The sequence below is a fragment of the Onthophagus taurus genome, chromosome 6, assembly GCF_036711975.1.
Source record: "Onthophagus taurus isolate NC chromosome 6, IU_Otau_3.0, whole genome shotgun sequence".
Lineage (NCBI taxonomy): Eukaryota > Metazoa > Arthropoda > Insecta > Coleoptera > Scarabaeidae > Onthophagus > Onthophagus taurus.
The window spans coordinates 7,061,373-7,087,433 of NC_091971.1; the positions used below are offsets into that span (position 1 = coordinate 7,061,373).

Below are 26,061 nucleotides of genomic sequence, written 5' to 3' on the forward strand. Positions count from 1 at the left end.
CTGTTGTTGATTGGTGCGAATTTTTTTGCATAAATAAAAAATGTTTAAAAACGTGGTGCGCAAATATGGCGATCGGTTTTGATATGCGCGCGCACGTAAAATGGCGATAGGTTTGTTAATAAATCGCTGTCAGTTTTAAATCTTACGATATCAACCTGTATAAATGGCGTAAATAGTAAATCGTGTATTAATTGTAAATTGTAAATAGTCTACTGTATAGTTAGTGGTAATATTTTGTGTTTTCGCGAATGTTACGGTCGGTGGTGGAAAATTATAAATATAAGTGATCCGAGAGTATCTTGTGTTTGTATTGTGTGCGAGAGGGGAATCGTTTAGCGGAGCCGACGCCGAACGTACGGTAGACGCGGATTTCGGCGTTAATACGTTCCGTTGATGAAAAAGGATCAACGAAAATAAGTACAGGTAAGCGTAGTTATCTAAGGGACAACGCCCCGATTGATTTTCAATCGAATTTTCGTTAGTTTTCTTTGTGTACTCGTGAACTGTCAAAAACCCCCCTATAGCAGCCATTTGTTTTCGTACCGGGATTTCAAATGTCATTCAATAAACAGTTTTTGATGTTTTCGGCTTAAATCACGTTCTCAAAAGACTTAATTCGTTCTCTATTAATATCTTCACATAAACCCCTATCGATCGTACTTAATGTAATCGCGCCCGCCTTAAAAACAATCGTGGTCATTTGCATTTATTCTACTATGCTAATATCTAACCTAGAAGGTTTGGGCATATTCGATATCGATTTTGTTAATTCTTATTACCGCTTGTAATGACGTTAAAAATACGTGAGTTTATTGTTTACATTTTGGGATTTTTCATAAATCTTATGTTATCGTTTTGATTAAATAATTTTTTTTTTTTTAATTTTTAGAGACACAAATGAAGTGGTTGGGTGGCGGTGATGGCAGCGTGGTGAGCGTTGACATGGATAGGGAGCCGCAGCGCACCCAGGATGATGCCGCAGTAGGATATGAATTTCAACGACCCCCAGATCCCGAGTTTCCAGCATTTGGACAAAAACAAGCTCGATGGGCTCTTGGAGATGACAGTATTATTGAGGTTAGAAATAATCTTATTTAAGAAGTTGTATATTGTTGATTTTAAATTTTTAGTATAACATTATCTACTGGTTCCTTAGATCATTCAATAAAAAATCTGGAAATTATGAGCAATAGGAAGTTTAAATTTTTTTAATAACACTTTATCAAAGGAACAAAAATGGTTTTCTGGGTAAAGGTTAAGGTGTTGTAAACATGTTTATCTATGTGAACTATTAATCATGAAATAATCTAAGGAACCAGCTGGAAATTTTTGTACCTACTTTTTACTCTCGGTATAACCACGATATGGAAATAATTAAATTAAATTTATTTTTGTTATCTTGAATGTTTTACAAATTGATAAATGTTAACTAAGAAATGTATACTTGCATACGATATCTCAATACCTATTAGAATCTTGAACTTTTTTTTGGGTTTCCAATTTCACATAAGAATCCAAATCAGGTTTTACATCATCTTGGTATCGTAGAACAGCAATTAAGTACTCAAATAAGACACCAGATATGCTGGAATACTATCAGAAAAGCGCCAGTTATGTATGGAAATTTAGTTTCCTCTTCCACACCTTCCTCACAATGTCTAAGATTGGTGTTATCTTCATATAATTCAGTTGATCAATATCAGACAAGATACATAAACAAGGAATACTTGAACAAAACATTTTGCAACTTTTATATCACTGATATTTATTTTTATTATCTTGAATGTTTTAGAAATTGATAGATGTTAACTAAAAAAATGTAATCTTGCATACAATATCCCAATACCTATTAAAGTCGAGTTTTTTTTTGGGTTTGCAATTTCACATAACGATCCAAATCAGGTTTTACATAATCTTGGATACATTTAGTATCCTAGAACAGCAATTAAGTACTCAAATAAGACAACAGAGACTGGAATACCGTCAGACAAACGCCAGTTATGTATGGAAAGTTATCATCCAATTCCATCCATCATAATGCCTAAGATTGGTGTTATCTTCATATGATACAGTTGACCAATATCAGGCAAGAAACATAAGGAACAAGATGGTTATCTATATTAGAACAAAACGTTTTGCAACTTTGATGTCACCAATACTTAGTGTATCGTTTTTGAATGTCCTTTCTAAAGGTTCAATCTGTATAGACACATTTAAAATAATTGTTTATTCTTATAATGAAGACTAATCCATAAAGACACAACTTAATATAACTTATAGTAATGAGTCCACTATTTAAATAATTGTTTCCTCTCTAACTATCTACAATACATAATAAATTTAGCGACAATGGGCATATTAGAAAGTTTTTAACAAGTTATTTTATGATAAAAAATTATTTAGTTACTCTTAGAAAGTGAAAAAGGATGAAAACCTAATATTAATCTGTTTCAACAACAACTAAAGTTATGGTTTCAGCAAAAAATTGTTTAAAAATATCTCTACCATTCTAAGAATCGTAATTTGCACAGCTGCTACTAATTACGTTGGACATTTTTATCTGTTGCGATAAGACTAATAAAAAACTTGCATATTGTTTATATTTGTATTTACAAAAAAGAGGTTAATAGGTGAGGTTAATTAAGTAATGTTGTTTTGTTAATAAAATATTAATTTTTCCATGACTCTTAATAAATTGGATGTTTGTTTACATTTTTGATATTTTCTTTTAAACATGGTGATTATAAAAGAAATACTTCAACTTCCTTTTTCTTAGATTAACATGACTCAGTGACAAGCAGTTAAAAAAATCGAATCAAGTAATTACATTATCCCAGGACATAAAAATAGGTTTTCCGAATGGGAATAAACCGTTACACGATTAATGTTACCCAAAATTCTAAAATAAAAACCGTTTCTGTGTAAATAACATTTATTATTCATTTAAATGTATTTCCTCAAGGCTAAACAAAGAATGGTTTCATTTAAAAAATATTGCGTCGGCGTTACTTAAAAGTAAAGAATCTCTTAAGTGATTGTATATTTTCTTTTCTTGCAGAGTTACGATAAGTGGAAGTACCCTGTTAATAGCAAAATGGCAACGCCCCCGACCATGTCATATTTAGCTCCTAATCCCAATATGGGACCATATGATATGAGCCAGAGTAAAAATCTCGGCCCCGATCAACAACAAGTCATGTATTTATCGAATCACTTAGCTGGTCATATGGCCGGAAATCTTCCTATGCATCCCCAGTATATGACGCAGAATATGCAAACTCAAATTGTTCGACAAGGATCTCAGGTAAGTGTCTATAAAAAGTTTTTAATTTTTTGAATTTTTTTTTTGTAATGGTATATTTTGGCAGTTAAATTGTTTGATATAAGTACGAAGGTTTTCATGGCTGGTGTTAATTGAACTAAAAGTAAAACAGAAACTACAGCCAACACTACATTAGAGTACTATCATTAGAACTAACACTAGACATAGAACTAGAAACGTTCGGGTTTGGCCGTCTTGAGAGACGTGCGACTAAACCCGAATGATTCTACTTCTAAGTATAGTGTTAGTTCTAGTAACAGTGCTAGTGTAAAACTAGAATTAACACTAGATCTAGAAATAGAAATATTTAGGTGTAGCTGTGCGACTTCAAGACGCACGGCACTAAACCCGAAACTTTCTAGTTCTAGGTCTAGTTTTAGTTCAATAAAACTATACAACAATCTGGGGCTGAATAACAATTAGAACCAACACTAGAACTGTCATTAGAACCAACATTAGACCTAAAACTAAAAATATTCGGGTTTAGCCAAACGTCTCTCAAGACGGCTAAACCGAAATATTTCTAGTGGTAGTTCTAGTATTAATTCTAGTTTTGGTTCAATTTGATAATTTCGCTTTGGGTTGCTAATGTGTTTTGAATTGCATTTTAGGTGTGATTTCTTTATTAACACCCACTAAAAAAACTGATGACATAATTCTTGAAATAATTTATAAATAACGTTTAAACATTAAAAGCACGCAGAGAGTGAGAGAAAGCGATTTTCTGATCTTTCGTAAGTATCGGCCCATTTTTGGCTAACTAAAGAGGTTACCGAGCCAAGGTGCAAGGCCGGTGCTTCGAGTTCTACTCGACGACTTCGTTTCGCGATCGCGAGAAATCTGTTTTTACTGCTATTTATCGAATAAGTTACCAATTTAACCGTTAACCTTGGTTTTGTCATTTTGAAAACCGTGTTTGCGGGAGAAGTTTTGGGGAAGGATCGATTTCATTCCTTGAATATTTATTTCAAATTTGACCGTGAAGTAGTGTTGTATAATTCAATCGAAAATGTTAAATTTTTCGTAGTGAAATGAAATGAAACATTGGGGATCGTTAACCTCCGTGACAAGTTTTTTTTTCTGTTTAGACGAAAATATTTCCTTATTACCGAAGGTTATTATTATAAATTAACCTTGGACTTTTATGATTTCTACATACAAGTTGATTGTGTAAATGAACCGTATGGTAACAGGAATATTGATTGAAATATCGAGACCTTAATTTAACCCGATATCTAAATGGCTACTTAATAATTAATGTTATTGATGATTTGTTAACTTGGAGTTTTTTTACTTAATTAATCCTCCTAAACGAGCTCTTAAAATGTTGGTTAACATTTTGAAAAGCCACAAGAACACTGCGGTGTAATTACCTATCCAATTTTTGATCGTTTAGATTTATTACTATACCGTAATTTCTAACTCGATATATTTCCCAACATGTAATAACACTTATCGTGTTTAATTGGTCTACGATGCTTGGTTGACTTACACAAATGTTTCGGATAAGAGAATAAGAGTTATACCAGAGGGAATTCTCGTAAACCTGGCGCAGTAATTTTCTTGAGCTTCATCGACGTGATCATTACGACTTATGCAGCTTAATTCGCTAATTTATTCATGTTTGAAGTTGTTAACTTATTCATGTGAAGGCTGGTGGAAACTGGTGGTGTCACGCTGGAGAAACTTTTTGATGTCGAGGCCGATTACAAAGGAAATTATTTTAATAAAAATAAGTTTTATTAAAAAAAAGAACTATTAAAATTTACTTTCTCTGATTATCTTCGTTTACACCTAAAATTTCAAATTCAACTCAGGCTTTTATTCCCTAACAACTTTAACGTTTGTTTATTCTCAGTTTACGTTAGTACCAGGTTTCTTCTTAATGAGGTGAGTGCGAAAACTGTGTTGAAAAGACGTTTAAATACGTTTCCGCCTTAAAATATATTGAGGCATACTAAAAGGGCACATATTTTATCTTATGGCCTATATTTCCATTAAAAAGCTGTGACCCACCCTTTTCCGTAATTAGATTGAAGTTCCGTAAACGGCAGATGTGCGTTGCTGGTAAGAACATCGCTCAACTAATTTGAAAGTAATTGACACTTGGTTGCACAGAGAAAGTCTTTTGTGCTGTGAGTTAATTGAGTTTTTTCGTTTTATTCTCTCTTTTAAAGTTGGAATGAAATCACATCCAATTTTATAACGTTGCGAAATAAACTTTGATAAAATATGGATGTCGACAACCGACCCTCAACATTCTAAAAATTAACAAATCTTTAAAATTGGATCTCACCTTGACTACTTCCGATGACGGCGCCGTTTAAAATTTAAATCTCACTCCTATGACCCTGAGAATCTCTTTCAGTAAAATGTTTCATTAAGTTATAAAGTGTACCATGACGGTTACCATAACGAGTTTTATATCCCATATCGTATAAGTGGCGAAACGAAGATTGAAAACTTTCTTTTTTCTCCAATCTTCTATTGACTCTAAACACCTGCTATCAAAATGTAATCTAATCGATAATGTATATTGGTGGTTATATAACAGCTTGTAATTATCACGTCTGTAAAGTTGGTACTAAATTTTTTTTTAGTTTTTATTGTATTCTTTGATGCTGAATATTTTGGTATGGTATGTTCCATAAAGGTTTTTCAAGGTATTGATCTTCAGTTTTCAGGTTAGTTCATCCAAAACAAATTTCAAGACTTTTTACCAGGAATAAACTCGTTCACTACCTTACCAAGGTTGCGTGGATAAAATGAGGAAAGATTGGTACCAACTTGTTGACTAGTTCAGGAGCCCTAGTATCAGCAAGCCACAGTAATATTAGGCGCTGCATCCTAAATTGAGCCTTGGTTTCCTTCTTGGCTTCGCAACTATGTACTTTAACAGAGAGCAACAGATAGTTAATCTATTGCCCGATCCTCAACCTGAAGAACCAGTTTTAAAGTGCTGGAAACTTGCTTTCAGCCTCCTCCGTTGGTTGAATTACTATCATTCTGGTGTGAGCACTACATAGCCTGGGGTACACGAACGAGGATGTGGAGGCAGGATTTGTGGATGCGTCTTGAGTAGAGAAGGAGATGAGCTTCGTTTCTGAACATTGACTTTTAGCCCTGCTGCTTTTGATGCATGTTGCAGTTTTCTCAACTTTATCTCTATATCACAAAACTTTGTGAAAGTAAGCAAATGTCGTTTGCAAACTCAAGATTGTCAAGTCTATCTTGCATAAAATGTTCTTCTTCCTTCTGTAACGTTTCTCATCGCTCAATCCAATACCAGGAGGAACAGTATGTGTGACATAATACACCTTTGTCTCATCCCAGAATTTACGTAGACAAACACATTGATATATTAGATTAAAATTTCAAGTATTAAGAACAGCAATTGATGAAATGTTTTTCATTCCATTAGTTGCTGCAGTGTATGCATTTGAATGCAAAACTCACGTTTGTGTTTCTTAGAATCTCGGAATTAATGAATCAGTTGTATCCGCTTTGGTTTGCAAATATTGGCAATCTCTTCGTGGCATAAAAAATACGTGAAAGTTTGAGTGTAGGCCTCTTCAATTAATTTCTTTATGTTCTTCTATGTAGATTTTAATTAATTTGATTTCGGTATGTTGAGATTTTTTTGTTATATTTTTATTGGTTAACACAAACATCAAGTTGTTTTAATATTTACTTCAATTGAAAGTTTAATTTATCGAACCAGTTTGATTGAAACGGTTCTCGTTTTCTTCTTCGATAACAACCCACCCAATTCTAACACAACCGTTGGAAAAAAATCGTCGTCTGGGTGCCTCGACGTGGGGCTCTCCGCGTCCGCCGCCCGCCCGTTCCGTCCGTCCGTTCGGGGCCCCGTCTGCGGCGCGGCGCGTGCGCACGTTGCTCCCGGTCCTTTGTTTGGTCCCTCTTTCAGTTCGACGCCGAATGCCGCACCTACTGACATGCAAGTAGTCGTCTCGTTCGCGGTTTCTTCGCCGGCCGGCTTCTATCGTCGTAGTTGAACTCTGTAGTTGTTTTGTGGTGTGCGCCGCGTAAGCGAGTTCTTTTTGTCATCCCTGTCGTCGGTGTCCTCGCCGTCCTGGTGTCCCGTTGGTATGGTCCCGACTCCGCCCGGGATATGAGAGACATGGGACCCGACATGGTAAATATTTAGATATTCTCTCCACCATTTCTGTTATCCCCCTAAAACGTAGTGTGAATGCGCGTGTCGAGTTAACTTTGTTTGGTACGCCTCCTTACCGGCGTTTTTGTACAACCCCTAATCTATCTTATGGGGGGTGTGTTCAAGTCATTTTCAAAAAAAAATTCGTCTAGGTGACTCTATAATCTTGTTAATAATACTTGTGGTATATGTACTGAATTGTTATTGTAAAGCTCTGATAAAACAAAAAAATATATTAAGCAACAGGTTTTTTGTATCAGTCTTAATTTTGAATCTACGGAAGAAAGATGGATTGAAGAAGTATAAAAATAAAAGAAAATAGTTGTTGATCAGTGGCTTTGTTTGAATCCCAGGTAGCTGGGTTGGGAATAGTGCAGAGTAGAGAGCAACAGCAGCCATGTTCGGCGGTTCTCAGTTCCTCTCAAGGTAGGCCAGGGTGCATGGCCTGTCTTGTTTACGTATGCAGCGTAGAGAGCCGGTCGGCGGTTTGTTGTGTGGTGTATAGGCGGGTGGTCAACCGTACTTGCATCCAGCTTCACGAGCTGGTCTGCTTCGAACCGCTTCGTTGGTGCGGTGGTGCGCGCTAGAGCTTGCCGCTGACGCAACGTTGCCACGTTTCTCCGAGCTAGTCGTCGGCGCCGTTTGCCATTGTTTATGTCCGGTTGCTAGGAGGGTTGGTACTCTGGGTGTCTCTCTATTTCCCTCATCCAGGGTATATTCTCGGTGATAAAAATGTCCGTATCAAGTCTGAGATTACTTGCTTTAACGGTTAACGTTAAGATACGTGGTTGTTTTTGTTTTGATTACTGATTCTGGGAGATTTAAAAAACATTATACTCTAGTTACCTTGAATTTGACTTTAACTATAATTAAAGTTATTTAATAAAAATCTTTACTATGATTTGCACAATGGACTAAACATTTCATATTCCCCTCAGCCACGTCTAGATGGCCGCCAATACTTGAAATATAAAACGCACCATGAATTTAAAGCGACCTAAACAAGAAGAAAACAACATGACCCATTCTTTATTTTCGCTAATTTGATTTTAATCTCTTCGCGCCAACTCTATTTAATTAACAGATTTAATTGCATTGAAAAATTGGAGAAAAATGCAACAATTAAAAAAATCGTTTAAATTTGCCGCCCACTGTTGTGTTAAACGTGGATAGGTTATCGGTGACCGGTATGCAGTGTAGCGGTTTTATTGATTCAAGCTAACGTAGATGGATGAGATTTTGACACGAAACCTAAACGCCGCCACGCGAATCCAAGTATAAATAGCATATAGGCGAGCGTGCAAGCACCAATAGGTGTCCGCTTTAAATTGGCGTCGCTTTATTCCCTAATTCGTCGAAACGTTGTGTTGGGGTAATTGGTTAAGCTGAAAACCGCTTGTTTCGCTTTTTTCGGGTTGCTGATCAGACGTTTATCCCATACCTGGAATTGGTCATTTGTCAACTTGTATTGGTTTTCGGTTGTGATTTTTAACTAAAACTAACGCAATACTTAGAACTAGAATCATTCGGGTTTAGCCGTCTTGGGAAACGTGCGGCTAAATCCGAATGTTTCTAGTTTTAGGTCTAGTGACAGTTCTAATGATAGTACTGGTGTTAATTCTAGTTTTAATTTAGGAATTTACTTCTTTTGCGTTGTTTGGTTAATATTTCTGTGGGATTTCTTTCTTATACTTTCGTATTGTGTCGTACAGTTAACTATACGTCGTGTGTAAAATCGCTAAAATTAATTCCTTGTTTACTAATTTAAATGTGAAAAGTAATGTGAGTGTGTTAATTTAAAAGGATAGCTTATGTATTTATGTTACATAAATATTAGATTGTTATCTCTTCGAAATTGTTGGGTCATATAACAGTGAGCCTTTTAGCAACACACACATTTATTGTGATGATATTAAAACGACACTAGCTGCACGTTTAAGATATCTTGATAGATATGTGTTGCGCACAAGTTAACATAAATGGTTAGTCAAGTACCACGGCAAGCCTGTTTAAAACTAACTGTACAGCAGCCATTTCTCCGCTCCGATCCAAGCCTACGACTACTTTCTAATCTGAACAAGACGCCAGAGGACTCCCACGCGGAGTTATCGACGTTTCTCGTCAATTCAAAATGCAATATTTATTTAAAAAAAAACAAACAGAAACAGCTTAAAAACAGTCGACGTTGTCCGCCTTCGAAGCGATAAAAAATTGAATAAAGGTTAAAACCGATTTCGGCTTTTGGTTTTCATGGTCAAACCGAATATCGCCAATTTTATGTTACAACACAGTCCTGAGTCTCATTACTCCTGCAAACTACGCAAGTCTCAAAACATAAACGATTTACGAAACGCCAGGGCACAAGTCGAGATAAGAACTAATGGGCGATTACGTCGACTACGTTTTTGTATGACACAAATTGTGCGCGAAGTACCTTGAACACCGGCTGCTCAAATAAACATAATGAATGGAATTGTATATTGCATGTACAGTTTGGGTCAAAAGTTACCTTAAAAGAAACTAAAGCCAAATTCATAATATTAATAATTAAATCGTTTATTTTGAAGTTGAGTTCAACTTTCGAATTGAATGAAAGAGTATAATAACTTTATTTGAATTGACACGAAGAGTCTTGTGGGAGTTGAATTCGCATTTCTTCAAAAAGCAACGTTTTCCCTCTATCAATGTATTTGGCTTCGTTGTCGTATAGCCAATGGCGAATTGTTTACTCAATGGTGCAATAACAATAAACGGCTTACGCAAGAACGACGTGAAAAAAAATCCCCAACTTGGGACATCTCGACTCGGAGGTACTCGGTATTTTAAAATCAATCATATTCATGCAAACCCGTGGAGAGCTTTGGCTGGGACGTGAAAGTGGTGTTCGGGCACGTACCGGCGTGTAAAAGGAAACTTTGTCGATCGCGACGCGGGAGCAACAAATGGCGGTGCTTTTTTTCGACGGCCTCGGTTTCTTTTTCGCCCAGACGGACGGATTACATGATGCGAAGAAACGCTTCATGGGCGTAAGAACGCGATCCGACCTCATTGTTCGTCTGTGCACGCTTTAAACTGTTTTAATGGACCGCGGGTGCGGCCTCAGACTCAAAAAGTACCCGGCTATTGTGCCAGCCATGCCTCCGTTAAAACGCCCTTTTACCACGCTGATGAACCGACTCTGCGCCGAATTAATGGTCCCTTATTTCCCGTCTAAAATAAAAACGAATTTTGTAAAGCGGAAAAACGATTTATTCTGAATCATAATTGTTTTTATCGTTTCTTTCAACTCTCTATCGTTTCTTATCTCAAGGAAGGAATTTTTTTTACCTATAAGGGTGTGTTTGATTTGCTTTTCATATGAAGGAGATACAACCACCAACACATTTTGTATGGCATATATTTTGCGATTTTACTTTCTCTTGCTCGATGGGTGTGAAGAGAAAATATGGCAATGCTCCAAAAATCTCGTGTTGTCATTTTGATATATTTTAACAAATTAGGTTAGTTCGTGTAGCGTAGAAAGAGAAATGTTGTGTTGATAAATAAATTACTATAATAACATAAAAGATTTATTAAATTTATTATTTTATTTTTTAATATTTGAAACAAACAATAAATCAATATAATAATTAATTAAAATTTACATTATATTGGGAATTCCTTTCAAACTACATATTCATATTTGAATAACATACTTTTATTACCATTATAAGTACTTTTACAAGCTTCAAATTAGTAGTGAAATCATAATAAGTATCATTGTTTGTCGTTGTTATTTGAACGTTTTAAAACGAAATAGAAATATCAAACATTTTAAATTGTTTACCTTTAACAATAACTTTCGTAACATAATTAAATCTAGTAGAGCACACTTACTTCACCGAGTTTACATTATCTCATTTATGGAAAGGAATGAAAAACGAGTTAAAGCGAGTTCTTGAGACATCAGTGGTTGCTTTCTGGAAATTTCTTGCTGCACATTCGATTTTAATTCTAATCCAGTGAAGCCGTTCAACCGCGAATCTATCTGTCCCGTCGGAATAATCCGAAGCCGTACCTTAAAGGTGATTGCTCCTCGTTCAACGGTCAACCCAAACTGATATAATATCGTCGCGCGCGTGTGTTAAAAAGTCTTAACGGCTGTGGCTATAGGATACGATCATAATCTGTTTTATGCTTGTTCTTTGCCGAGATCGCCAGTCAGTCAGTCGTTTCTCGTAGTGGTCGATTTTCTAAGGCGAGAACTGGATCTGGCCGTGTAGTAAGCAGTTTTTCTTTTCTTACCGCAACAACCGGTCAAGGGCATTCGTTCGTTGTAGACGGTCAGGTTCTTTCTGCGAGACGAAGAAAGCTCTTCTTGTTCTGGTTCTACCAATCGTTTGGAATCGAGGGTGATTTCTAAGGCTTTGTTTAATATTACTTCATTGCATTAATCATCCTATATTTCTATTTTAGAAATTTAACTCCAAGATTACTTTAAAATAAGAACTGGTTCTTTCCGACATTGAATCGTTGTTAACAAAGATTTAACCAAATATTTGTTGTGGATTTATTACATCCCTGATTGTTCACTTTAGATTGAAGTCAGGTTAGAGTCAGATTAATTCAATTAAGGTCCAATTAGACTTAATATGATACACCGGATTATTACAGTTGATTACCGATCGGTTACCGTCTTAAAGACGTTTTTAAACGATTAATTTTGGATTAAAGTTAACGTAACGCTATTTGTTGTTAAACCACGCTTAACGCATAATTAACTTCATGGAGAATTAAGTTCAATTTTTGATAATATGAAATAGTATTAATATTTTTCGATTATAAAATTAATCATATCATGTTTTGAAAGATGCATTAAAAAAATTATGGATCGAAAATTATTGTGTTAATAATTACGCAAGTTTATTATTTATCGTTGCTTATTTGGGCCAAGCACTCCTGCGACATTTGTCTTGTATAACAGGTATATAATAATGGTAGAGTTATTACGTTGGAGTTGAAGAAACTTTATGGTTTCCGCCGAAGGTTGCAAAATGACATCAAAATTTCATAGCTTTAATATCAGTAGTACAAACGCCATCTCTCTCGCTAATAATAAGTTTCGTCTTAATGATAGACATTGAATTTAAAGTAACAAAATTATATTGCATCCGGTAATGTAAGACTCATAATACACAAACGATATCATAAAGTTATCAGGAACGAAATAGACTCGCATAACACACAACGTATTTTAATTTCACTTTTATCGTGTGGTTATTTTTCTCGCTGTTGTTATTTTAAATAAAATCTACGTCGTCGGCGTGCATACAAAAGTTTATTGATAACGAAGTTGCGCTCGTTCGCCTGAAAATTTGGAATGGCCGGCGTGGGAAATTTATCCCGTAAACTCTCCGAACGATTAGTTTTGATTAAATAAATGGGAGCGTCACCACCAAGAATTTATCTTGAAACGCCACTCGACCTTTGAGCAAATAAGAGCGCGTCGTTAAAAATTGAAACAAAGTTGCAGAGATTCTAGTGACACAGATCTAAATTTACTGGAAAATGCGAAGAAATTGCAAAGCACCAGAAAGGGAAAATTAAGCGATTATGGTTAATATGATATATGATAATAAAAAGAAAAATTATTAAAAAAAGTTGAGTTGTGGTTAGTGTAGTGTGTCAGTGCTAAATTAAATACGATATCGTAATGGATATTTATTTTCATTTATGTTTACTTTTTATGTGTAAAATTTCATATATAAGTATCAAAAACTCCTTACTAGTTTGAAGCATTCAAGATTAACTCTATATGGGAATGATCTAATTTGTTTTGTATGTCTGGGTCGCAGATATAGATTAAACAATATAACCGGTCATGGCCCCACTAGTAAAACGAGCCGGAATCGTTATAACATTGACGACTCGTTCTGATATTAAATTTATTGTCTAGGTCGTGAGATAGCTTACTAACAGTTTAATATTTCATTGGTTCGTCCCTTATCTTTTAACTTTGCCTATCAAATTCGAGATTATCTCATTTTTAAACAGATTTTCTCTGTATATATTTTTAAAACGCTGCAATTGGTCATTGTATTTTGTTTTTAACATGTTTACAAAATGCAATTTTATTTATAACTGATTATTATTTTAAGAACAGTCGTTGACCTAGGAGGAACAGATGTAGTCATCAAAACAATTGATAACGGTGTAATATTGCGCAAATAAAATATTTTGCATATTATAAACTTCTTGGAAAAAAGATTTAGTGTACATATTATTATTGCAAGATTAATGTATTTATCCTCGTGTTTTTAGATTAAATGAAAACATTTCGAAACATTAAATTCGTAATTTATTTGGGAAACTATTAGCTAAATTTGGTTTCTAAAACGCAGTAAATCACGAAACAAAAGCGAAATAATCAAACGAGGTCGTCCAAAGAGAGAATCCAGAGGTTCACCGAAACACAGATGTTTACAGGAAGCGTGACGGTTGTTCAAGAGCGAAAGAGACATCTATACTTATTGCGAGGAATAGGAAAGCGAGACCAAGATGCCTTGAGCGCACATGTTGGTTTTTAGCGAGGTTGCCGCTTCTACGCAACTGTCAGACACGCACCTCTACGCCGGTCCGGCTGACTTCGATCAGCTGTATGCGTGTGTTTGTGTGGGACCTGCCCAAGTACAAGACACGATAGTGTAGGCTGTAGGCAAGAGAAAATTACACTTTCTCTCTCTCTCTTTTCCTCTTTTACTACTCGAGATAGAGTTCTATGGATACCCAACAGCGGTGCGTGCATCTTTCATGAAGACCAGAAATGAAATTCTATCTGACCTGTTCAATTATTTAGTGATTTTATTCTGTTCGTTCTTTCAGGTGCCACAGAACTTTTATATGTTTGAAGTGATTTTACTTGCTTAAAGCTTTCCCAACTTAAAATTGCCGAGATGGAAAACTAAAGCGTCACCGTAAATGTTTAATTTAGAAATTGCTACTTATTTCCGACTTCGCCCGTTGTGTAGAAAGCGTGAATGAAATATTTGACGAGTTCGGATGAGTCATATTGCAATGAAGCGGAGAATTGTTGTACTATTTAATGTAGCGTAATGCGAATTCATTTGTAACGGATTATTCAAATGAATCTGTAGTATGGTCATAAAAGCATTCGCATACATTATTGAATAATAATGTGGTATTTGTATCTATTTAATGTGTGAAATCTTTCACCAACATTATTTCTGCCCTAATTGAAATGGTTTTTAACATATAAAAATAATATTGATATTTATTGCTTAAAATATTTGGAGATTATTCCAGTTTTAGCAACAGATTTTGATTGTGATTCATTCCATGTATATTTACTCAGTCTTTGTTCAATGCACATTTATTACGGAAATAAGTTAAGCTTTGAATATTTAATGATGATATAATCATTCAGCTCTTAAAAAATATTGATAATATTTCGAATAATATCTGATATAATATTAATATTTTTAATTCAGCAATTTACTCATCATTTATAATTTTCTGTATTAAAATGTCAAATACATTCCATATTTTTTAGAGAAATTTATAGCTGGTAATTCAATTCAATTAATATAAATACAATCTTGTTTTATGACGAATTTATTTAAATTAGACATTTAAATTTGAATGAGAAAAAAAAACTTTTTGAACACCTTGACATAATTTAATAATCACAAAATATGTAAATTATAATCATCTTTTTGAATTTATTATTTCTTAATACTGTTTTGGGGCTAATTTTGAAATATGCAACACAAATATTTTCTTCGTAAACGAAACGTGATAACAATAGAGTGTAACACCTGCTTTCAATCTGTTTTGTAAACATTCCAGGAAAAAATGCTAAATTCTATCGGTCGTGTTCCCAAGAAAAACTATCGAAACAATGGTTATGCTTACGGAAGCAGTTTAATCGAAATCTCAACGCGTTTACTTGCTCTTGAAGTCGGTGTGCCGTATGTTTTCCTTAGATGTTATTGTAGGCGCCGCCATCAAATTTGTTATTCCATTTGCGCACTTTTTCGTCTCGGATTCTGACGTTTTCTCTTGTACGCTGCCGCTAACGTAAACACTCTGCCGTGCTGGAGAGAACACGTTTTCTTCCTTTCGAAACGTTCCAACGGAATCAACGACCGCTACTTTACAATTACAATTTTGACATTTTCGCGATATCAATGTGTGCTTAAAGGTCTTTAAGATGACAAATAATTCATTAAATATTCTTCCTGTTACGATAATTCAAGTTACGTTATGGCTATGATTTTAATTATTTCACATTTTGATAATATCCGTTGTTAATAAACTTGGATAATGGCGAGTTTAATTATTACCACGAAATTTCAGTTCACCCCTCGACCTTTCATAATTTCCTGGTACTTTATTACTCATCATTTCAACGTATCAACATTACTTTCATGTAACCGACATTCTATTAGAGTTAATATATACAAGGACGTTTATGGATGTAATGTTACAATTTTATTATTTTACTCAGTTTTAAGATTGTATTTAAATATTATTACGCTATGATATAGTTGACCATAAAAACGAAAAATTTTCTTAACGTTATATTATAGATGTTTAATAGAGAGAAATTGCAAGTTGTTATTGAAATTGCTTGGATAAAAGTTATGAAACGATTGAATCAATACTAGAAATTCCCTGTAAATGATAGGTAATTAATTTTAATTGGTATCCAAACAAATATCATTTTCACTAACAACGTACTTGCAGAATTTTGACCGCTCAGAGCTATACAATTATAATTAGTTAACTTAGTCTCCGGATGCGAGGATATTTCTGGAATATTGCCTGGCGAAGTTTGATATTCATCTCGTAACTTATCTAATATAATAACCATCTAAATATCCAAACTTCTTCTTTGTTGGTGGGTTGTAAACAAAGTAATAACAAAACCATCTCGAAAATTTTAGTAAGTAATCCCGAGACGAAATTAACTTGTAGCGATAAATAGAATAAACTCATTAACTGCTGTATTAGGTAATAATGGTACCATAGGAAGAAAGTAACATCGGCGTTTACACGTTGTTAAGTACCGGTACGGTATCGTGGTTCGCGACCAAGAATCTCGATCGCCACCGGTTTTAGTAACGCGCAGACCACGCAGCATTCTAACCGCGTTTACAAGTTTCTTTGCCGGAAATCGAAAGTGTCTGCGACGACGACGCCAGCAAGCCGATCCACCGCTGCCGCCGTTCTGTTCCTTGGCTCGCTCGCGGATTCTGCACGTTTACGCGAGCGGGAACAGAAGAGGGGCGGTGGCGGCGGCAGCAGCAGCGACTTGGCCTTGGCAGTGGGGCATTGACACTCCATTCTGCGGTTGCCAGGCTCTCGGACTCTCTCGGGTTCTCCTGCTGCTGCCACCATCCATCGTTTAACTTGTGCACGCCTTGTCATCGCCGTCGGGGTTTCGTCTTCTCGCGTTTACACCAGCTCCAATTGTACTACAACAGATGGACGCGAATGGACGGTCCGACGATTCGCAACAAATGCCCGGGCACGTTTCTTTCGGAATCGTATGGCGAAACGAACGCTGTGCCTGCTCGTGACTTCGCGTGTGGTCTATATTTTATTTTTGATACGAACAATCTACTACACGATTATAGTTACTAATTGTTTGTTGTTAGCTTTGTAACTTCTAAATATATTTCATTTACCTTTGACTTTAAACAGAATTAGTAAGTTAATTTATGAAAATGAGTGAGACTAATTGTAAGTTAATAATAATTACTCGCTCGGAACAATCTTGTATTGACCTTCAGATTTAGTTGTTGTCACGAGGACAAAAAGAACATTAATTATCCAAGCACACAAGCAAAACCTGAATTTGTTGCGTAATTAAGCATCTTTTATCACTTAATACATCTAAGTTAGTTTGATATAAGTTTGAAGAAGAAATACCGTTGGTGTTAAATTGTACTAATAGCTCACTAAATTAGTTTAAAATTCATTTAAATTAAGATTAGTTAGGCGTATGTATTACGTAAGTGCTCATAATGGTCATTTATGAAAATAATTTACACCGTCAGGGGAATGAACTTCTTACTTTAGCAACTAACTGCAATAATGTTAGGGAGTGCTTTTATGCAAAAAGTAAACCTTTTAACTTAATGGTTTTTAAGAGATGTAACACACTGATCATAGAAGATATCTATTTTCTCTCAAGAGGTTTTGTTAGAAATTTACAAGGTATCTTTCGTTTCGTGTTGGTATATTTACCAATTTGATATTGTTTATTTAGTTGAGTTGAGCCTTAAAAAATATCTAGCATTGAGTTGCACCACAACTTGCTTTATTCTAGGGATCATTGTCTGCGTGCCGCTTGGCTTAACTCCGACATTTCCAATGTTATATGAGAATTTTTTTGCTCGAGTTAGATCTTAGGAAAAGTATTAAAAACTTAGTTAAAGTTAAATAATATCCATGACTAATAGATATTCATTTTCGTAAATATTTTCATATTTAATATTCCCCGTGGGATATAAAATGTCCAGATGGGTTTGTACGTAATCAACGAGGGTTCTTACGTTTGAACGTTACAGAGGGAGATTTCTATGAGTCACCCCAGTAAGGGATGACCGGCTTGGATTTACCCCGATAGTCGATGGCGCCACTTTTAGCTTCTTTTTATGTAACGCATTCAATAACTTGTTCGGTATATCGTGACTGTCACAGCTGTAATTTAAGGTCAAAGCATTAACACGTGGAGCAACTCTGATCAATAGATTTCGAAATGTATATACATACATTTAAAATGTTAATTTCTACTCTGATTCAATCTCGGAATTTGATTGAGGATGTTGCGGTTTATCATGCTAAGTCGATGGTGTAATTCAATATTAACGCGTCGCCTGTAGGTAATGATGAATTTCCTTGGAAATCATGGGATAACGCGATGTGTTGAATATTGGTGCAATTTGTGTTGGGATTGAAGGCTAATCAAGTGCGGGCAGAATAAAATAATTCGCACAGGTGGCAACGAACATATAAGGTTATCTATCCAATGTGGGCTGGAATAAGTTATTGAATGTCACGTTTCTAATTAGCTACATGATATACAGTGCTTATATTATATACTTAGGTACAGTTCTTGTGGCTATGGTTCCTTATGTGAGAATATATCTGGTTGTGACGTAAACTAAACGGCGACCTAACCTTGGAAGTAAATTTCTCTCGTTTATAAATAGTCGTCGAATACTTTTATTTCTATAAATAGAAGATAAATAGTCTTCTAAAGAACATTTGCGTTGTCTGTGAAATGTGGAAGCGTCGAAGATATTTAAATCCCATCTTATATATACATTATTTATGATTGTAACTGCAGAGGAAACAGATCTTCATACCGGAACAAATAAATTCTCTACTGAATGAATAATTCACAATGTTTGAAATTGTCTAATTTTTAGTTACTGTTAATTATTACTTTTCGTTTTTTATTTGGAACAAATTTATTTTCTCTTAGATTAAGAATTATTATATTTGTTCGTTATTGGAAAAACATTTCTCACTTCAAAAGAGACAAACGACCGATCCGGGGATATCCCATACTTCTTTTTATACGTCTAATCCGTCAAGTTAGCCCGCATTGCACGTTAAACCGACAAAGATAGAACCATTCGTCGTCGTATTTCCGCTCAATACGCTTTCAATGCGACATATATCTATATAATGCTAGCTCTGTTTATGTAGACTCGATTACTGTACACAGGGTTATACTGATTTGTTTGCTAGGATTTCATTGACTATTTGTGAAATTAACAAATTTGTTTAAAATCTTGATGTTGGGGATGATCTTTATGTTGACTTTCCCTACTCAATATAAAATATGAGTGGACGCAAACAACCTCTTCGAAAGTATGCGGCGAAGAGAGTAGTTGGGATGGAATCTTTTGAACAACCCTCCCAATTACGAACAAATCGACCGACGACCCCAACTGAATTCAGCCGGCCTCTAAAAATTCAGTGAAAACGGGAACCGAGCATTCTTGCCCAGTTACCGACGATGAACTTTCCGCGCATAAACTACAAAGTTTTGTCGGTTATTGGAGTAGTTGGTGGCGCGCAGTGCGACTTTTCTTGCCTCCTCCACCGGTTCTAGGGCGGGTAAAACGCCACCACCACCACCGTATGCTGCCTTTCGTTCGTTCGTCGTTCGGTGGGGGTTGGACGACCGCATTGGCGGCAGCGGCGGTTGTGGCAGTGAGGCACGGTGGAGTGCGGCTCCAGCTCGCTTATCGACCGCTGTCTAGCGGGGTCTAGGCCAAAGACCTGCGGGTCGCGACCTCGCCGCCGCCACCACCACTAACGTCAGCGTCCAAACGTTCAGTGGATACATCACGCCTATAGCCAGTTATCACATCCCTCTTGTCATATTCTCACTCTAAAACCAGAAAAGAATCTAAAACACGTACATATAAATTGAAACCTATTACAAACTCAAACATATTTATTATTGTCGTACATTAATTGGCAGATTTTAACACGTTACCTTATAAATGGCGAGAACTTTTGCAATTGAAAACGAAGATAGAAACACAATAGTGTTAACATTTAGCAAATAGCAGCGAAATTGACAACAATATTTTACGGGTGACCGAATGTAGAAAGGGCACTGCTTTATGGTATACACAATAGATGTCATCCAAGGATTTGTGTAGGTTGTATGTGTTTTTTATTGTAGAAAATTCCAAAGAATCTTGTAAAGCTACGTTTAGAAAGCGATGATCTTATGCAATAAGAATAAATATCATTGGAAATTAACTATTAAACACACACTTGGTTCTATTATAAGAATTTTAAGCGACCTATGACTTAATTTATTAATATAGTAGTATTATAATAAACTAAAACTAGAATTGGCACTACTATTAACACTACAACTAACACTAGAAGTAGAAACAGAGTTAGAAAGCTTCTTTAGTCGCAACTCTCTCAAGACGGCTATTCCCGAATGATTCTGGCTCTAGATATAGTGTTAATTACAGTGACAGTGCAAGTCTAAAACTAGAACTAACACTATATAGACCTAGAAAGTTTTGGGTTTAGCCGTGCTTCTTCAGACACACATTCATTTGTCGACATTTCATCATATAGATAATCATAATTATATAATTGAATTGAGTAGTGTAGTTAATTACAACCATCACAATAATTTATTTGTGGAAACGCTACGGCGCTTTTTGCATTTTTTATTCGCACTACATTACTCGAACTGCTACCGGAACTAGCAAAGAAAACTAGTGGGAATTCCCCCACTTTCAACGCGACCAACCAATAAACCCGTCACGGTATATGTAATACAATAGCGACCCTTCGTAACTTGCAACCCCCCAAAGCATCTGTCAAAAATTCTTTTAGTGCTTGTCTTTTCGTCGCGTGATGTAGGCCGTAGTTTTTAAGTTATACATATTGTACAGTTTGTAGTTTTAAGAAATTGTACTATAATTTGTAAATATGGTAATTATTTTTATAAATTTCTAATATAGATAATACATTTTCTTTTTTATTTAATTACAGATTGCTTCATCAACGAAGAAGCTGTGGGGCCTGGAAGGAGGGAAAGACGGTAAAGGGCTTGCCCTTCACCATCTCAACCACGTGGAAGGTGTATGGAGAGATCCAACATGGGCAGCACCAGGTGAACAAAAGTTTATTTTTATCTTTTTGGTTATTAGTAAATTGTAGTATGTTAAGCGGTAGTGTTTTGCTGGCGGTAATTTGTCGTATGCAAGTGACGTGGGAAGCAAAGCTTTTCTCTCCCCTACGTGAGTGTAGTGGTTCTCTCCGTCTCATCTATGTTATACCCAGGGGGCGTTGTACTTCGTCTCGTATTTAGGTCAAAGTTGATGCAGGGTTCTGGCATCCTGCGCTCATCACGGCAGCGGTTGCACCGTCCTATTTTTGCTTAAACAAAGGAGACTAGTTAAATCTCAATTGCAAGTGGATGGTATCGTTAACTATAATCCTGTAAACTTTAAATTATTTTTAAATATTATTTTTCAGTATGATTAAAATCAAATTTTATTGATGATTGATTTCGCTTAAACAATATTTTCTTTTAAAAACAGACTTTCAAGCTTAATCCTAACTTAGTCCAACGTTTTCCGTGAATACCCTCGAGGCTTTTTGGGTTATTTTTTGTTTAAAATTACCATTGTTTCAAACAATTGAAATTCTACCGACGTTCTCACTATAACGCATTACTTTTACTTTCGATAATTTCTCCTTTTGTTGGCAATTTAAAAGACGTTGTGTATAAAACGTTCCTTGAGAAAACCCTCTTCGATAATATCGGATGAAAAAGCTTATCTCCGCCGAGATGCACTCGAACGTTTTCTCGACAGATTGTGCTGCGGCGATAGTCTCCAAAATAAGCTTAACGAAGCCACCGGAAACAGACGTAGTGCTTGTTTTGTACGAGTGCGCGAATCGGTTCTAATGCGATCTTTATCTTACCAATTCCGGTGAACGCGCAAATCGAATAGCGTTTAAAACAAACTTATCACATGAATCAAATTTAAAGTCTTTTTAACTTTTTGATTATGTAAACTGTTAAAGAGAGGGTGTAAATGATGATTATGTGTATGTGTTTGCGCCTTTGGAAGTTTGTAAGCACGTCCCGGTTAACCGCTTGCGTCAATGAGAATTATTATGGCAGGACGTAGTCGGCCAACGATAGTAAGTCCGTGTTTACGCTCGGGTTTGTTTATAATTTCACTTACACTATTTGAGTGGTTTTGAAGCGTTTCAAGCATTCGCTTTGGAGCGCGTTGAATAAAACTCAACGGATTTTCATTGAAGTTTTTACGTCATCATCAACAACGACCAACCTTCATGGAGCGCCTTGTCGGGGCACGACTCTATTTTTCGAGCTTAAAATATTGGCCCGAGCTCAACTTGACGGTTATAATAAAGTAGTGAGAACATTCACCTGAAAGCTCCGTCCGCCGCCGCTCTATAAAATGATGATCCGGTTACGAGAAGGGGCGGAAACGTTTTAAAGGATATTACATCGTCGTCTCGGTTGAGAAAAGATTTTGAATTCCGATTTTTTTCTTAGATGTTTTTTTTAAAGAAAATGAATTCAAAATCTTAATTTTAGATCATTTCAATTTGGCAAAGTTATTTATTTCTAATAGTTCCCTGGTAATGATAGAGGTTATTCGGTTGTATTCCTGGAACCACGAAGAGCAGCCGTTGATTGAATTCCCATCGGCTCGTCCGGGAGCCAGTTGCCCAGGCGACAGACGCCGGCGTGTCCATGGAGACCGGTGCCGACGCCCCGGCACGCCCGTCCGTCACACAGACGCAAAGCGTCGCGACGCCGGCGTTTTCCACCGCACCCCGCCCTATGGACCGACGACACTGTCTACCACGCAAAATATTCAAAGAAATAAAGCAAAAATTACGACTTTTTAAGTAATCTTGCGATGTAAAACAAATTGCACAGTTAATCTTAAAATACTATTTTATACGTGTTTACGGTTTTCAGAAACAATCACGAACAATTTTATGATTTAGATATTATATTATTATTATTGTGCTTTTTTGATTCACCTTTTTGTTTTATAGAATTTATAATCTTATGAAATAAAGATTACATCATTAGGGTGAGGATAACTCTTAATATTATTAACAAGGTCGATTACGGTAGTAGTTTCAAGGTTGTTGCTATAATGTATTGTAATTGGTTTAGAATATATAATTTTCGAACTACCACTTAGAGATCAGAATCGAATTGACCTATATTTACTATTATATAAAATTTATAAATTGTCACAAACAACCCGTGTAGTAAACTAATAAACTTGCGTTAAATTTTTACGACTTTATCGATCGGCACCTACATATATTTGACAAGGTTTCCGTGAGGTTTCCACTTTGTCAAAAAAAAAAAAATAGCTGTTACAGGATTTCTCGCGTCATTATTTACCGAATAAACAAACAATAGCGTAAAGGGGGACAAATAAATTTCATTTACAATAGCTTGGTGGCAGCAACGTCGACAAACTTTTTGTGTGACATTAGAAGATTAACCGATCTAACGTATCGCATTTTACACTTACACATTTCAAGATTTGCATGCATAATAGCCCGAGATTATACTTAACGCTGCTGGGGCGAATCATTAAATTGAATTATGAGGGAGCTTACGATTTCCAACGAAAGCCATTTATCGTTTTCTTGGTGTATGGTAACTCGGTTAATATACTTTTCATATAACAATTTCATATTTTTCTTTAGAGCCCCAATATTAATCAGATTTCTTCAACTAATTATATTGCTGATGATCCATTATCTGTATTCCTATTTAACGTTTGGCTTAATCCGAATATTTCTAGTTCTAGGTCTAATGTTAATTCTTGTGATAGTGCTAGTGTTAAGTTCTAGTTTTAGTTCAATTTATCTTCCAATTTGTCAAGTGTAGTGTAGTGTGGATAATTTGTTTCCAAAGATATTCTTAGTTACAAATATCACGTTTCGATATTTTCAAGTGTAACAACGAATATTATTTTTACGTGTACCCTACATGATACTATTTACACGATCTTGGTCTACAGAGTAGGGTAAAGATAAGATAGCGTTCAATGTTTGTAAATAACATTCGGATTAAAAGTACCTTCATGTCATATACCTACGACTTCCCAGTTACAGTGCACGACGTAATTTTTTTGAAATGATAAAAGTTGGTGTTTTAATTTTTTGTGTGGAACTTTAGTTCAATTAGGTATTTTTTCTATTTTTTTTTTAGTGGAACATCCTGTATCCGCCCCTTTAACGATGGGACGCAGGGGCGGCTTTGCCGGCGGAGACACGGGCAACATCCTGTCTCCAAGGGGTTCCGATACCGGCGGTCTAGGGGTCAAAATGGTTGAATACGTTCTTGGAAGTTCACCTACGAACAAAGACAATATGGGTTTGGAACCAAGAATACGCGCCCTTCACCTCGACGACAAGGACAAGGATAAACCGCAAAGTCCCAAGGAGGAGGTGAACGGGCAAGCGGTTGTACAAAATGGACAAGTTTCTGATGATGACAAGAGTTTCAAGTAAGTAAATAATGCAATAAAATTAATCATAGATGTATGTATATATATATCTCAAACTATTCAACTGCATAATCTAATTACATGTGTATTGGATATCTAATTAATATTGATTGGTTAAATTAATTCACTCCGAACATTAAATCGTAAATATTCTATTAAGTAGTGATTAAGTTACAAAATTCAAATATTAAATTAATCTCACGCTAAAGAATAAGATCACACCTTTGACCTTATCGTTATTCTCACCACTATAACAAAACCCACTTTTTACAACTCTTTGTCACGCAACCTCCTGTCAATATCTCGAAGAAAATGATCGTCACCTTTAAAACAGTCTGCCTCGATATTCCTTAATTGCCCAATTAAAATAAAACCAGTCCCTCTACGATTTATAAGTCCCCTTCATAAAAACCGTATAAAAACATAAAAACCCTTTTGTTTTACTACAACAAAACAACACGGGGTTATATCCTTTATGTAGGAGTGGAGATGAATGGAAACGAGGTGGTGCTAATTTGCAAATGTACGACCGAAAGACCGTTTATATTCCGGCGCTTTTCACTCCGTGGTATATTTAAAACGGTCTGGTAAACCTTCTGTTTTACCATTTAGTACAGAAACAGAACGATTTGGAAGGGATTCGTTTGGTCTTGAAGTTTACTAGATCAGACGACGTTCTCTCTCAAGGTCCTGAGTCTACCTTGGGTCGTGTCAATGACATGTGCACGCCAAGGTGACGGTATCCCTCCCACCAAGTTAGTCTATGACGCTGTGCCATCACCTTGGGAACTTCGCTTTATTGAACGGTGGCTCCACCTAGCGGTGAGAAGCGGAATTTCGTAGCCGAGTTCAGAACCTTTATTGAATCAACATCTATTTTACAGTTTATTCCCACCTTAGCTTTTATTATTATTAAATATTATTATTTAATTTAATTATGTTGTGGGTGGTTTAATGCAATGTTACTTTCAATTAATGTAATTATTTGTAGTCGGTAATACAGGAAGGTTTTCTATAGATTGTAGGTTTAGCCTTTCATCGTTAGATGGCGTTATCTGTATGTAACCAAGTAAATATTTTCGTTTGATCTTGTGCTTTTTAAAAAATACTAACTAAAACGTTGAGTCTATTTGAATGTTGATAACCGTGGCTCTAAGCTCAAAGGTGTGTTTGTTCAGGTTGGATGCCTTACTGGAAAGTTGTAGTATTAAAAATCGTTAATAAAATAATCTCGGTTCCGTTGATTTCGTTTTAGTTTAAATCTTTCATGCGTAAAATATTTAACTAGTTTAGCGGGCACGCTTTTTTTGGTGGTTTAAAATAACACGGCGAAAGGAAAAAAATAGTAACGTATGGTGGTTCCTAATGAATTGAAAATGGGTGTGTGTATGTAACCGGGAAGTAAATATACACTTCACCCGATAAGGCAAAAGACACGCGCCAATAAATATTCAATTTAGCGTACCAAAGAAAATTTCGAA

General features: G+C 35.7%; 1 protein-coding gene across 4 annotated transcripts in view; it reads left to right on the forward strand.

The window, feature by feature from the left end:
- Nucleotides 1-84: 84 nt before the first annotated feature.
- LOC111427820 (maternal protein pumilio) overlaps nt 85-26,061 on the forward strand; it is a 90,907-nt gene continuing 64,930 nt past the window's right edge. The window contains exons 1-5 of one of the 4 annotated variants that reach the window (XM_023063140.2): nt 85-423; nt 890-1,077; nt 3,059-3,304; nt 21,048-21,168; nt 24,283-24,580. In XM_023063140.2, coding sequence (XP_022918908.1) covers nt 898-1,077; nt 3,059-3,304; nt 21,048-21,168; nt 24,283-24,580 — 845 coding nt within the window. In that variant the 5' untranslated portion in view covers nt 85-423; nt 890-897. Of the gene's footprint in view, nt 424-608; nt 804-889; nt 1,078-3,058; nt 3,305-7,258; nt 7,479-21,047; nt 21,169-24,282; nt 24,581-26,061 lie in introns of those variants that run through there. The other 3 variants (XM_023063141.2, XM_023063139.2, XM_023063142.2) reach the window with 3 other exon arrangements.